Source organism: Meriones unguiculatus, chromosome 1 (genome assembly GCF_030254825.1).
Source record: "Meriones unguiculatus strain TT.TT164.6M chromosome 1, Bangor_MerUng_6.1, whole genome shotgun sequence".
Lineage (NCBI taxonomy): Eukaryota > Metazoa > Chordata > Mammalia > Rodentia > Muridae > Meriones > Meriones unguiculatus.
Window position 1 is genome coordinate 162,547,439 of NC_083349.1, and position 16,159 is coordinate 162,563,597.

The window sequence follows — 16,159 nt, forward strand, 5'->3', positions numbered from 1 at the left end:
CCTATTACCATTTGTACAGCTTTTATCAGCTATTATGTATCAATACCACAAACAGGATAAATTTAGACAAACATGCAACTGGAGTTATCAAGGTATACTTGACTAAGAACAGATGAATCCACACTGCTGGTCTGGCACTCAGGACAAAGAATTATTACAGTGGTATTGCAGGGGCAATGGAAACAATGATGAGGTAATGGCCAGTGTGTACATTCCTGCACATACAGCCTTAAATGAAAATGTATCAGCTATAAACAGAAATAAAGGGATACAATGTGGATGGTGCTTCCAAGGCTAATAAAAACATGCTTGTTTAAACAAACTATTTTACCTATTTTACAGTGTGAAACTCATTTTGTCTTCGGAATATCTGTTTGCAATATACTACTAGGAACTAGTAGACTATAACACAAAGAATAAGATGTATTTGTTCCAGACCATTAATTCACATTGCAGGATTCTGTCCCACAATCTACTACCCCCTCTCTAGTTTTCCTGTAAACATCAAATATCTGAATCAAGTTTTCAAAAGAGAAATGTTAGTATGAAAAACTTGTGCTCATGATATTCAAATGCAGTGAGATCATTCAAATATCCACATAATAAGTAGAAAGAAAACAGCCTGAGAGCTTGACTGAACAGCAATGCTGTCTCTGAAAAGAGGCAACTGGAAATGCCTGCATTCACCTATCCAAGCACTGTGGGTAGGTAATCTGAGTGCATTATTTCCAAATTACCAACATGGAAAAGATCACAAATAAATATACAAATGAAAAGAGGTTTCATTAAGCCGCCAGACATTCTTCTCCCGTGGTAACAGTGCGTTGCGGACTCTGCAGCAGCAGGGCCCCCTTTATGAGACATGAAAGGGCCAAAACCAAGGAAAGAACCCTGGAAATTACATCCTACCTCCTTTTCCATAAAGTCAAACTCTGCTGCACACGTGTATAGTAAAGTATCAAAATCCTTGTAACTGAAGAATTTTGATGTTAATAAGTTGCCAATATGAGCCTGCAAAGAAAAAAAAGTCAGGAATCATTATACTAAGCCAAATGTTATAGTTATGCATTTTTATCTTGACAATATCTAAAAATAGTTTTCACTGTATGATAAAGTCCATTGTTCCATATCTGGGTTTTATTAAAGAAAGTTCTGTTCCTCCAACCTCACAGCTGTGCCTCCTGTTCTGCCAGCAGCAAGTGACAGCTCCCAAAGCTCTCTCCCAATGTCTACCACTGCCCACTCATCAATGCCCAAGGCTTTTACCCTGGACACTTTCTGCTCATGGTACTATTCCTGGTAAAACAGGCTTCCCAGCACCCACCTTGCTGTCTACAAGGAACTCATACTAATGTCTGTCTACCACATAGGAGCACAAATGAAAGGCTGAGTCTAAATGCTGGACTGTTTGAAGGTAGCAGACATGGGAGGGACTGGGATAAAAGGTACCTTCTGACTGACAACCAACAGAGACATGCATGCAGTCACATGCACCTCCCTCCAAAAGATAAGACAGCCATGTTCACTTCATATATGTGAAAAGGCTCACAGATGTAAGACAGTCACCAAACTTCCAAGTTATTTTAGTTTAATTTTTTTATAATTTATTCATTATATATCCCTAGACCTCTCCCTCAACTCCTCCCAACCCCACCCTTCCTCCTTCTTCCCCCTTATCCCTTTCCTCTAGTCTACAGAAAGGGGGAGTTCTCCTTTGCCATCTGCCCATAGCTTATCAAGTCTCAGCAGGACTGCCCGAATCTTTTTCCTCTGTGGCCCTATTACCAGGGGCAATTGATCAAAGAGCATGCAATCGAGTTCATGACAGAGGCAGCCACTGCTCCCCTTATGCGGGAACCCTCATGGAGACGAAGATGCCAGTCGGCTATATCTGAACAAAGGTCTAGGTCCTCTCCATGCACAGTCCTTGGTTGGTGCATCAGTCTCTGCAGGACCCCCTGGCTCAGATTTTTAACTTTGTTGGTATCCTGTGGGGCCTCCTGTCCCATCTATGTCTTTCTATTCTTGTCCAACCCCTTCTTCCATAAGACTCCCTGTGCTATGCCCAAAGTTTGGCTATGAGTCTCAGCATCTGCTTTGATCCCGTTGGATAGAGCCTTACAGAGGACCCTCTATCATAGGCTCCAATCCTGTTTCCTCTCTTCCACTCCTGGTGTCTATCCTGTTTGCCATTCTGAATGAGATTTAAGCATGCTCCCTAGGATCCTCTGTTGGTATAATGTTCTTTTGGAATGTATACACTTTACCCTTGTTCATTCAAATGCTGATTTTTCTCCCCTACTATCTCCTTTCAGTCAGGACATTGCATTGTGATGTTTATTCTAAGCATCACCTATCTCAACTTTGTGTAAACATGCCAAAATAAAACAACCAGCCACAATGTTGAGCAATGGAGAGGAAGGAGTAGGAGGGAGAGGGGAGGAACCATAGGACAGGAAGGAGTGGGAGGCAGAGGAGGGGAGGAGGAGCAGAATCTGGGAGAGTAGAGGCTGGAGGAGAGGTCTTGGAATGACGTGGAAAGAAGGACTGGACCTAAGACATGACTAACAGCAAGTATAATGGGTAAAATCTGAATATTAGGAAACTATGTGGGCTTGGAGGTTTAGGATGGAATAACTATTGACCAGCATAGTGATCTAGGTTAATTAAATAAATCCCAGTCTCTGTGTGGTGATTTGGTTATACAGCTGTTTAGGGTTAATCAAAGCATTACTAAAAGATATATCAATAGTAAATATTAATGTGCAAATACAACAGTCCTTAGTGTTTAGCTTCTTTAGGTCTGTAGATTTTTAGTATGGCTGTCCTATATTATACAGCTAATATCCGCTTATAAGTAAGTGTATACTATGCCTCTCTTTCTGTTTCTGGGTTGCCTCACTCAATTTTTTATCTAAAACAGTAAAGACTAAAAAGAGAGGCAATTATGCCTAAGGCCACCACAGCACAGGAGCTGGTGAGAGTAGAGCAAAGGGATGATGGGAACGTGACGAAGCAAAAGCTGTCAGAAAAAGAAAGGCAGGCTGGTAAATTTATGGAGCTAGAAGGGAAGTTATGTGGCCCCTGAAACAGCACAAGGAAACAAATCCCAAATAAAACGAAGAAAAATTTTCTAGCAAAAGGCAACTGCCATATACAGAAAGAGCTTAAATTATCCAATTAACAGACTGTTGTTCAAACTCCCCCAGAGAACAAATACAATGCTATGCTGTCTACAAAAGATAAACATGCAAAAGCAAAATGAAAATAAATAACGTAAGTCTGAAACAAAAACCTAGGGTAGCATCTGCAGCATTTCCTAGAACTAAGTAAATGTCAGTGATATTCAGGGAAAGGCACTTGCCATGCAAACCAATGAAGAGTGTAGTCCCAGAAACACAGCGGAAAGAGAGAATAGGTATGTTGACAGTATTCACTGGAAATGTTAAATTTTATTCCAGGATCAAAAGAAGATAAAATTTAATAATAATCAACATAATATAATTAATATGTCCATAAATAAAGACTATATACTTCATAGGAAGAGCATACACATTATGAAGCACAATAAAAATAACTTGTGTTTGTGTATATATATATATGTATATATACACACACATATAAATACAGTATGTCATAACAGTATTTTAAAATTTCATATTTTTTTCTAATCAGAAATGCAGCAAAACTAGAAAATAACTAGGAATGTCTTTAGGTGTCCTTTTGATTTGAAACTAAATAAACCAAAATTTAATAACCTTTAGATCATATAAAAAGTTACAGAAAGCCAATTTATATACAAAAAGCACTACTTACAGGAAAGATTAAGACAAATTTACTGGAAAGTAAGAGTGGTAAAAGCAAAAGGATTCCCTACATGCTCAATCTTGTAAATGAACTATACATAAATTAATACATATATTTTAATGCTTAAAAATGGCTTAGGAGAGGGGGAAGTGAGGTGAGAGGTGGTCAGCGGCTACATAACTACAGTTAGGTGGGAAGAGGTCAGCAGACCTACAGCAGCTGACTGTCATGAGTGACCCTTTCCTCACTGCGAACTGCAGAGAAAGGATGTGAAGAGCTTTGCCACAAAACAACAACAAAGGTACCCAGGGAAAGGCTGCTTTTTACCATTCCACAATGTACCAAAACTTCCAAACATGATGCTGTACATAGTAAACACACACAGTGTTACCTGTCAAGTCAGAGAAGTTGAAATAATTGTTTTAATAATAAAGAACCACTTCCCATATATATGCCTATATAAAACTTGCACATGCAATTTCACTGGCTGGCTCCAACAATACCGCTTATGAAAGCTTCACACTGAGCTTGGTGGCACACACAGAATGGGCAAAGTGATCCTGAGGGCACCTGCCATACTTCCAGCCAGTTGACTAAGTTCTTTGCATTGAAAACCTAGTCACACAGAAAATTCTGAGTGTTGAAGTCTTCACTGTTCCTCTCTGCCTACCTTTAAGAGGGAATGCTACTCAAACGCTTTCTGAGTAGCATTAGGAGACTGAATCCTTCTTCACAAATGTGGGAAGCTAGCACTATCCTGAAACCATGATCAGACAAAACCATTACAGGTACACTGTGACTATTGCCTTTCATGATTAAAGACAAATGCTGGCCAGCCAAATCCTGCACTATCAAGAAAGACTAACACAATGAGCAAATGAGGTTTGCTTTAGAAGTACAACACTGGATCAATGTTAGAATACTAGGGAATGTGGGGACTTTTAGATATAGAAGAGGGAGTCAAACATTCCCCCCCCACAAGACAAGTAGAAAACTGGACAAAAGTGTCACAAACACCATGTCACAGTCTTCTTCCCTAACAGCTAACAAGTTGTATTTGCTGATAAAAAAAACTTTGGCTGAAGAAATGGGAGTCTATGGCACTCCTGCCTAGGCTGCTCTGTCCACCAACACTACCACGTAATTTCTTGCTTGCTGGGACACTGGCATGGTGTCTATGAAGGCAGTTGGCCCAGTTTCCAAGTTTGATTTGAAACAAATTATAAACACCTGTGCTATCATTGGCACCAGCAGGAAATGAAAGATGAAAACCTTCCTGCTGGAGCCTATGGCTGAAATCCCAGTGACATGAACAGAACATGGGCAGAGCAGTTGTAAATGCTCCAGTAAGAACCTATGGGTAAGACAACCATCTAAGGGATGGGGACATTTTCCAACCCTGAAGGCCATGAACGAGAGAGATAGATCTGTAAATAATACAGTGTCTTGTAACTCTAATCAAGCAAATAAAAGGCCTAATGAGAAGAACTTCAAGTCTCCAAACAAAAAACAAACAAGCAACAACAACAACAAAAAAAAATTGAAGATATCAGAAGATGGAAAGGTGTCCCATGCCCATGGATCAGTAGGATTACTACGTTAAAAATGGCTATTTTACCAAAAGCAATCTATAAATTCAATGCAATTCCCATCAAAATACCAACCAATTCTTTATAGACCTTGAAAGAACAATTCTCAAATTCATATGGAAAAATAAAAACTCGTAATAGTTAAAACAATCCTCTACAATAAAAGAATTTCAGGAGGTATTTCCATCCCTGATTTCAAGCTGTGCTACGGAGCAATAGTAATAAAAATGGCATGGTACTGGCAGAGAAACAGAATGGTGGATCAATAGAATAAAATCAAAGACTTGGAAATAAACCCACACATCTACAGACTCCTGATTTTTGACAAAGAGGCCAAAACCATACAATGGAAAAGGTCTAACTGAATGTCTACATGTAGAAAAATGAAAATAGATCCATATTTATCACACTGCACAAAACTCAAGTCCAAGTAGATAAAAAACCTCAACATAAAACCAGATACACTGAACCTGTTAGAATGGAAAGTGGGAATGAGCCTAGAACTCACTGACACAGGAGAAAACTTACTGAACAGAACACCAACAGCCCAGGCTCTAAGATCAACAATCAATAAATGGGACCTCATGAAACTGAAAAGCTTCTGTAAAGCAAAGGACACTGTCATCAGAACAAAACAGTAGCCTACAGATTAAGAAAAGATCTTCACCTACCCTATAGCTGACAAAGGGCTAATCACTAAAACATAAAGAACTTAAGATTCTGAGATTCCATCTTACACCTGTCAGAAAGGCTAAGTTCAAAAACTCAAGTGACAGCACATGCTGGTAAGGATGTAGAGAAAAGGGAACTCTCCCCCATTGCTGCTAGGAGTACAGACTTGCACAACCACTTTGGAAATCAATCTGGTGGGGTTCCAAGATGGCGAGGACCAGTATGCACCCTATTGCAGGGGCAGAAGATCTGACCCTCCAAATTTGGTGAGTGGACAGGTGGCTGAATCCAGAGCACCAAACTTGGGGCTTCCCAGGACTAGAGGGGACATTTTGTGAGTTGGGGCCAATAGGATACAGGCCCCACGGCTGTCTACTGGGACTGGTTATCTCAAACTGTGAACCCCCGGCATTTTCTGCATACCCTAGCATGTGTGTAACCCCAGGTCCAGGGACCCTCCACTCTAGCAGCCAGACATCGGATCCCTCTTGCTCCCCTGAGAGCAGCTTCAGGTTTCCTGGGACATTAGGGGCCAATCAGACCCAGGCCCCCATGGGCCTGCACCCACACCCCAACCTGTGCCTGCACCCTGCCCTAAGCATGTGCCCTGACCATCAATGCACACTTCTGTGCACATGCCAGAGTATCACCCAGCCCTTCAAGGCACTTGACCCAGCACCCAAGCCATGCCCCCTCAAGACAACTGAACCAGCGCCCTCCCTTCCTTAGCTATATCTGAATAGCCAGCACCTATTCTTGAGCTTCTGGACATCTGTCATCTTTCTGTAGACTACTCCAGACTCCAGAGACTGGCGGACCCAATCTGCAATAAAGGCTCCAGGAACAAACAGTCAAGACCATGGGCAACAAAATGGCAAGAGGCCAGCAAAAGAATATAATCAACAAAAACCAGGACATCATGTCTTCACCAGAATCCCACAAAAATCAATGGATACTCTAATGCAACTGAAACACAGGAAAATGATCTTAAATCTATGATTATGCAGTAATTAGAGGCACATAAAGAGGAAATGAACAAATTAAGGCCATTATGGATAAACAGGAATCCACAATCAAATGGGCGAAGGAAATGAATAAAATCATTCAAGACATGAAAACAGAATTAGAATCAATAAAGAAAACACAAGCTGAGAAAACCCTGGAGATGGAGAACTTAGAGAGGAGATCAGGAACCACAGAGGTAAGCAACACCAAAGGAAATCAATTTAGTGCTTTCTCAGAAAATTAGGAATAGGTCTACTTAAGACCCAGCTATACCACCTCTGCGCATGTACTCAAAGATGTTCCACCATATAACAAAAACATGTGTTCAACTATGTTCACAGCAGCTTTATTTATAATAGCCAGAATCTGGAAACAACCCAGATGATCCTCAACCAAAGAATGGATAAAGAAATTGTGATACATTTACACAATGGAATACTACTCAGGTATTAAAAACAAAGAAATCATGAAATTTGCAGGCAAATGGATGGAACTAGAAAATATCATCTTGAGTGACGTAACCCAGACTCAGAAAGACACACATGGTATGTCCCTACTTATAAGTGGGTATTACTCATATAGTATAGAATAATCATACTCTAATTCACAGACCCAAAAAAGCAAAGTAACAAGGAGGGCCCGAGAGAGAGTGTTTGAATTTCACTCAGAAGGAAAAACAGAATAGACAATGGAAGTGGCTGAAGAGAAGGAACAGGGTAGCAGAGAGGGAAATGAGGGTGGGGTCAGGGGTGGGAAGAGTACGAGCAGGAGGACAGAGGGCTTGCAGAGAGAAGAGAGACTATGGGTGGCAGAATTTCTGATAGAAGCTGGAGACCTATGACAGGGTAAGGGTATGGGGGTGACTTTAGCTGACACCCCTAGTAGCAGAGATCATGGAGACTGATGAGGCCACCCTCTAACTAGACAGGACTCCTAGTGGTGAGAGGGGAACACCAACTCACCCACGAAAACTTCGACTCAAAATTTACCCTGCCTACAAGATATTGAGGGATAAAGACAGCTCAGAAATTGAGGGAATATCCAACCAATGCCTGGCCCAACCTGAGATCCATACTATGGATCTCAGAAGAGAACTGACCCTGACACTATTAATGACATTCTGCTATGCTTACAGACAGGAGCCCAACAGATTTGTCCACTAATAGGCTCCACCCAGCAATGGGTTGAAACAGATGCTGAAACTCACAGCTAAACATTGGGTGGATCACAGGGAGCCTGGTGGAAGAGTGGGGCTAAGGATGGAAGGACCTGGAGGGGACAGGAACTCCACAAGAAGACCAACAGAACCAACAACTAACCTGGGCCCAGAGGTGCTTGTAGAGACTAAAGCACCAATCGAGGACCATGTATGAACTGGACCTAGGCCCCTTAAAAATATGTACCTGTTGGGCAGCTTGGTGTTCATACGGGTCTCCTAATAAGCGGAGCAGGGGATATCTCTGCCAAGGACTCTGTTGCATGCTTTTTGATCACTCACCCCCTGGTGGAGCTGCCTTACCAGACCACTGAGGAAGAGAATGCACTCAGTCCTAATGTGCCTTGATCAACTGGGATGGTTTGAGGAAGACTGCCCTTCTCTGAGGGAGAGGGGAGGAGGGCTAGGGGAAAAAGGGAGAGAGGATGGGTCTAGGAAGAGAGGAGGGATGGGGCTACGATTGAGATGGAAAGTGAATAAATAAGTAACTTTTTAAAAAAGAAAGAAAAATGTTACCAGTTCCTTCAGTCTGAATTTCTGTCTCTATTCGTCTGTCCCCCAACAGAAAAGAAATAAAGTTCACACACTTGGGACTGGAGCCATTTTACCCCATTCCTTCCCACCTTCTGCATCCAAGCTGATTCCATGACCCCTGCCCTCTCATCGCTACAGATGACTTCTGGTCCATGCCTGATTTTCTTCCGGTGTGCTTCTGCAGCATCCCGAACTTACTACTCTTGCATGTTGTAGCCTTCATTACCTTTTGTATTATATAATGGCTGAAATGTCCCTAATTGGAATGTGCTGAGCACAACCTTAAAGTAAGCAGAGTGAGCCTAGGGAATGGCTGGGGGAGGGAGGGCATATTAGCACTCATTGCCAAAGGACAAAATGGCGTGCTTAAAAGCCCAGCATTGTCAAGAGTGGGATAAGAGGATCACTGGGCTTGATGACCACCAGTCTGGCTTCAGGTTCAGTGTCTTGCAGCAAGATAGTGAGGTAGAGAGTGATAGAATAGAATACCTCATGTCCAACTCTGCTCACCCACAGGCACCCATGAAAGCACCATGATCACATGCATATTTTCTATACACACACACACACACACACACAAATAAGTAGATAAATTAAGCAACTATTCATAAGAATCTTTAATAAAATAGAAATGTTACCATTTCATTCTCTGCCCTAGCCAAACAAAACAAAAATCTAAGTCTAATACGGCTCTCACTGTGAACCATTCCACACACACACAGATCACAGAGAAGATGAGGACAGCAGATCTCTGCCCAAGACTCTGGAGACACTGTCCCGTCGGTTTTAAAGGGTGACTGTAAAGAATTCAGAAATGGCCATACAGACCTTAAGTTGGGCCTTAATCTCTAGAGTTCTAGCTTTATATTTTCTACAACTTTCTTATATAGAAATATACTAAAAGGGGGACTGTGTTTATTCTGGAGATTAAAAACTATGTACATAATCACACTTTTGTGATTTTTTTTTGCATTAAAGAGAGAAAATAATATATACATCACCTTGGAACCTGGCTTAAGCAACGATCCTCTAACAGTTCCATTAATTCACTCTCTGCCTCTGAAACCCTTTTCAACTCTTTCAATTGTAAGCAGTACTACACTTACATCATCAGCAATGCCAAAGGTTCTGGAAGTCAAACACTTGAGCGCAACAGTTCCAAATAGCCAACAGCATCCTTGAATAGCCTACAAAAGAAAAACAAATAAAACTGACGTTGCTTATACCGTCTGCAGCCTGGTGAAGCGAACAGAACAAATGCTTTATTCCCATGTAAACAATATCGTAATCTCCAAGGAAAAATGCCTGTTGTTCCAAAACTAAAGATTATTACAACTAAAATTAAAACTGAAAACATATGACCTTTCCAGAAACATTTTATTTATGTCTTATCACAGAAGCTTGACTCCTACAGTGGGGTTTGTTACACGTTTGCTCCTCATAAGAAACACGGGGTATTAAATAAAACTTCAATGGTCTACTGAACCCAGATGGCTCTTCACCTACTTAAATGAAAAGGACAATCAGATATATCCTTGCATGTTTACAGAGCTATTAGAGCCCTGCATTATGTGTATAATTCCTTCAAAGGAAAGCATAAACCAATGTTATATTCTGGAGAAGAAAAAATGTATAGGCTTATTCTTACCCATAAACTAAGTTCAGATACATTCATCTTCAAGAACTGTGGTTTCACTGCCAGTATACCCTAAATAGGAACACAATGAGTATCAGAAGTGCAAGCAATAATTATTTATTCTGAATAAATAAGACTTTGAAGAATATAAAATTCAACACACAACTGATTTCCTTTTAATTAAATTTGCTATTTGACATTTTCACACATGTACAAAATACATCCAAATTACTCTCCCATTCCATCTCCCTCAGTCCCCATCGCTTCTCCTTACAAATTTCTTTCCCACATTCATGTCTTTTGCTTTGCTTTATGGATTTTTCAGAGCACCCCATGTCTATATATGCAGTTAGTGATTTCAAAGCACTGGACTAAAAAAATAACACACACACACACACACACACACACACACACACACACAATCTATCGTCAGTGAGTTTGTAAAATTGAAAAGAAAATCACTATATACAAAAGATCTAGTTCTCTATTTATATATTTGGTTTACCTATGAAGAGGTATTCAACAGTTTCAGAAATATAAATAGCTCATGTAAAAGGTAGCCTTTAAGCTAAAAATTCCTTACCTATGTGATGAACATACATAAGATTTTACTATCTAAACAATATTTCTTTGTTAATTAGGTACATGAATACTAAACCATATCACCGCTAGACAGAAAAACATACTTCAAATTTGGTAAAATAAATAAATAAATAAATAAATAAATAAATAAATAAAATAAAAAAATAAAGAATTTACCAATTCTAATCCCAAAGTACAGAGATAGCAACTTTGAGTTTAGGGTTGAAAATAGCATTACCACGTGCCCATGGCTGTGGCTAAACATACTTCATCTACAGACAAGAGGAAGCGCCTCAGGTTGGAAAAAGTGTATTTCTTGGTAATGTATTTTAAAGTAGTTACTTGTGAGGAGGCACAAGACTCTCCAATTTTATTAATGGATTCTAGAAATCATATGAGTCAAATGACAATTACTCAAAAGGCAGAAAGCACTGTAATGGAGGAACCGCAGTGTGCACACGTGTGTGTCTTCAGGAAACCAGCAGAGCTGAAGCCCAGGTGCCACAGATGGAAGAAAGAACTTTGGGTTGCAAAACATTGCAATGCTAAAGTCTGAATCACAGCAATTTTCTAAAAGTTCACAAAAGTCTAAATTTAAGATGACTTCTATATTTAGACTGAAACTGAAAAGATGAAAAGAAAAATTAAAAAGCACAGAAACCTCCCACAATGAACCCAAGAACAGAGCAGGTAAGAGGAAAGCTGAAGGGAAAAAAACTGACGGAATGAGGGGCAAGACAGGCTCTGAGCCCTCAGTGACTTCATTGAGTCTGACTTTCTCTGCTTTCCAAGTGAGAATGTCGTTGCTCTGTCAGGTAAAGATAAAGTTGACAGACCCTTGATACGACCCTGGAGACGCTACTCAAGAATCCCAAGCCAGTGATAAAGAAATTGAAAGTATTTGTTTCTAAAGCAGCCAGAGACTGATTAATTGAACATGGTGAATTATCAAGCAATAAAAAAAAAAAAAGACATGAAGCTGAGACAGTGTGCTAAGGGTATTGGGGGATACCTATGGTCATACTTTATTGTCTACACGTATAAAATTATCAAAATTAAAGTTTAAAAAGGTAGCCAAAGGAACACTTACCCAAATAATTACCAAAGAGGATGCATAGTAAGATGTTAGCAACATTGAGTTTCCAAACATCAACACAAAACAAAGCACAAGGGAAATCTGTAAAAGTCCAAAAGAAATGCAATTAGTGCTCATAGACCCAAAGGAAGAACATGGAATTTCACTTTCAAACTGTGGAGTTTAAAGCATTCAAAAAGGGGTACCAGCACATTCTACATCCCATACCCCATATTCCTAGACAGCCATCACAAGCATTTCCTGTGTACCTTCCCAGACACCAACATTAGGAGATTATGGTAAATACTTCATAAGTCACAAGCTGGCACCCACCCATACGCTCTCCTTTCTTTCTTTGACTGTGAACATGCTTAGGGAAGTTTCCCATATCAGCCCACACCAATCTAATTCGCTGTTTAAGACCTGAAGAGCATATTCCACTCAACAGATGAGCTGCAGCTTATCTAAACTTTCCTGAGTACTGCCCAACACCCGTCAATGCATTCCTACAGATAAGCCAGCTCAAGAAGAACCCATGGATCAAGATACAGCCATTTCAAAAACAAAAGACAAAATACTGACAAATTGTTGTATAAACAGATTGTACCAGTTTACTCTCCCCCAAATGGAATAAGCATTTCTGTTGACACACACACTGACCCACAATGCACATTGCTTCTTTAAAACTTCCCATTATCCCCGGGGAAATGCTACACCACTGTTTCCCCTTCCCTATTGTAACGGTCTATGAGGCAGTCCCTTCCACGGGTATGTCGTATGAGTGTGAACTGCTTATTTCTACTCTGTGTTTTTTTCTGTTAGCTAAGCGGTTTTCCTTCAGGGTCTTGTTAGGTATCACAGAACAAAGCTCCTTATGAAACAAACATAGAAGTATTTCCCCAGTTCATTTTTTATCTTTGTTCTATTTGTTCATTATGATTACTGCTTAAAGTTTTTTTATTATTCACACTTATATATTTTCTTTAGGTCTTCAGGACTTATCTTTACAATTTAAAAAGCTCTTAAAAATTAAATGCCCACATTTTATTCTAAAAGTTTCATTTTTCTTTGATATATGCCCATTTGCATGGGAATTTCATTTCAAAAATATATATTTATATTTAAAAACAACCAATGTAATACACTACAACTTGAGAATAAAAGAAAAGGTACAATCATTTCAATTGATACAGAAAAGTATTTGCCAAAATTCAACATAATCCAGTTACAATGAATAAGGAGGGACAGGACAAATCTGCCTTTACATAATAGAGGCTGGCAGGCTTTGTCTCTCTCGCAAGAAGTGGTAACAAAGAACAGCACAAACTTGTGTTACTTAGAGATGGGAAAGAAGATATCAAAAGCAAGCTGGAGATGAAAGAGCTAAAAAAAATCTCTGCTCACAGATACAATTTCGAATGAAGAAAAGTCTAAAGATGGGATAATTGTTAATAATGCAGGAAGGTAACAGGATGCAAAATCAACACAGAAAACCCAACCAAACACCCACTTACTAATAAGAAACAATCTGAAAGAGAAAGCTTGAAAATAAACTCTTCTGCTTATTATAGCATCAAAAAGAATAAAAATACGCAGTAGTCAGCTTAATTGTGGAGGCACAACATTTATTAAAAAACTATAAAATGCCACTGAAAGAAATTAAAGCACAAATAATGAAAAGGCAGCTCGTTTATTATTTGAATATTGTTAAAATGAACACTGTGAATGAACCCTGTGGAAAAGAACAAGGTACAGACTGAGTCTTGGGCTTTAAAGCTTGATAGGAAGCCAACTTACTGAGAATGCTGCGGGGCAGGCATAGAGCAAGAGCAGACGGTTGACAGTGACCCCACCCAGGCACGAGCATGCAATAAACTCCACACAGTCAGTGGAGAAGAGACAACACCAGGAGGGTGGAAGCCACATGACAGGGCTAGGCGACCTGTGCTGTAATGGAGCAAAGGCAGCTGTAGTGGGCACAGTGGGAAGGGGGAGCTTACAAAGCAGTTATTTTTTGCTCTCAGAGCAAAGACCACTGTAGAAAATCTTTCTATGCTCCAGTGGAAGGAGAAAATAGTACTGCTCTAAAATGTGCCATAGTATCCTGTTCTTAGGATGAAGTTATGTTCTTTTCTAGAGGATGGGAGCTGTGGAAACTCTAAATTGTTCGAGGGGACAAGATTATTTTAATTCAGTCAATGACATTACAATAAAACCACTGCCAGCATCTCCCATAAACAGATCAAAAAACCCTAATTCAACAAGATATCAGCAAATCAAACTGGACAATGAGTAAAAAGAGCTACACACTACAAGAAGTGGCTTAACCCCAGGCATGCAGCATTTAGCACTTGAGAACCAATTCTTCCATAACATTCACGATCTGAAGAATAAAACAGGAAACAGAAGTTATCTACCCAAGTTCAACATGCACCCACAGTTTAAAGGAAGGAAATCTACAGCGAACTGGGGAAAAAAGAGAAATCCCTTCAACTCGACAAGAAGATTTACAAAGGTCCACAGCAAAGTTAAGGTGAGCTTCCTCATACCACTGCTTCTCAAAACAAACAAACAAAACATATACAGCGAGGAAGGGTGTGAACACTAAAGAGGAGAAATTAATTTATCTTTGCAGGTGATAATCTGTAAAGAATAGCCCAAGCAACAACAACAAAAACAAAACAAACAAACAAACAAACAAAACAGGAGTTAGAGCTGCAGCAAGATGAGATGTGGGTCACTGTCCAAAGGCAACTGTTCTATCACAACTGTCTGAAATTAATAACACATAGCCATTTAAAATAGCATCTGACAAGATGAACTATGTATAAATGCAACAAAATGCATACAACATCTCTAGACCCAAGTTCACACACACACACACACAACATAAAATAAATTAAAATATATATTGGATTGGAGACATGGCTTTGTGAGTAAGAGCACTTGCTGCTTTTGCTAAGGGTCCAGGCTTGGTTCCCAGCTCCCACATGGTCACAACCTCTGGATCTCTGGTTCTAAGGAATCCAATGGCCACTTTTGACCTCTGCAGACACTGGGCATATGGGTAATACAAGAAAACACACACAGAAAAAACATATACAGATCTATAAAGAGAAAACTATGCAACACTAGTTACAGTATTCAAATAGGTAAACAAATAAATTTTTAAAAATAATAAACAATTCTAACTCTGAGAAAGCCAATGAAAATATCAGGATAAGCCACAGACTAAGGGGAAAATATGTAAAAAGGCACATCTGCCCTGTGGCTGTAGCTTGGTATGGTAGGACTTGGCTGGCATGTATGAGGCTTTTAGTTCAATTCCTAGTACCCATCCCTAGAGAGAAGAGAAAGTCACCATCTGTTAAAGGATTGTTATCTAAAATACAAATAATTGTTAAAACTCAGAAAATGAACAACCAACTTAAACATAGCATGAACAAACACGACCCCAAATCAGAAACAGACAAATAACATGAAAGTACGTTCAAGCACACTGCAATGAGACAAACAGGGCACACAGTCAGAATGGCTAACAGAGGGCTCAGGGGAGGGTGCAGAGCAGCAGGGCCCCCTTTTTCCTCACATCCCTCTTTCCTTCCTCCCTCTGTTCCTCTCTCTTCCGGTGGAAATGCAAAATAATGTGGCCACTACAGAAGATAGTTTGGTAATTTTCTTAACAGTAAACTGTTGCCCTATGATTCAGCAATCATTTCCTTGGTATATGTCCAAATGAATTTAAAATTTAAGTCTATGTAAGAACCTGCAGTCGAATGCTGCAGCAGCTTTATTCATAGCTACAAAACTTGGAATTAACCAAAATGTTCCTCAGTAAGTAAATGGATAAACCATGACATAGTCAAAAAAAGAAAAAAGTCAAAATGTTATTCAATTATGAAAAAGCTATCACGCTCGAAAAAAGTAGGCCTAACTGTATTCAGTAAGTGGAAAAAAATATCTGCAAAAGGTTAGAATCTATGTAATAACTCCAAACGTACGGCATTGTGCACATGACAAAACAATACAAAGATGGCAGTTAC

At 39.7% G+C, this 16,159-nt stretch overlaps 1 protein-coding gene across 1 annotated transcript in view; it reads right to left on the reverse strand.

Annotated features, from left to right (window-relative positions):
• Positions 1–16,159, reverse strand: part of Dpy19l1 (dpy-19 like C-mannosyltransferase 1) — a 102,911-nt gene that overhangs the window by 22,269 nt on the left and 64,483 nt on the right. The window contains exons 11-14 of the mRNA XM_060371061.1: positions 12,132–12,218; positions 10,472–10,531; positions 9,930–10,010; positions 910–1,011 (exon numbers count right to left, since the gene is read on the reverse strand). Of these exons, the coding sequence (XP_060227044.1) occupies positions 910–1,011; positions 9,930–10,010; positions 10,472–10,531; positions 12,132–12,218 (330 nt within the window). The remainder of the gene's footprint in view (positions 1–909; positions 1,012–9,929; positions 10,011–10,471; positions 10,532–12,131; positions 12,219–16,159) is intronic.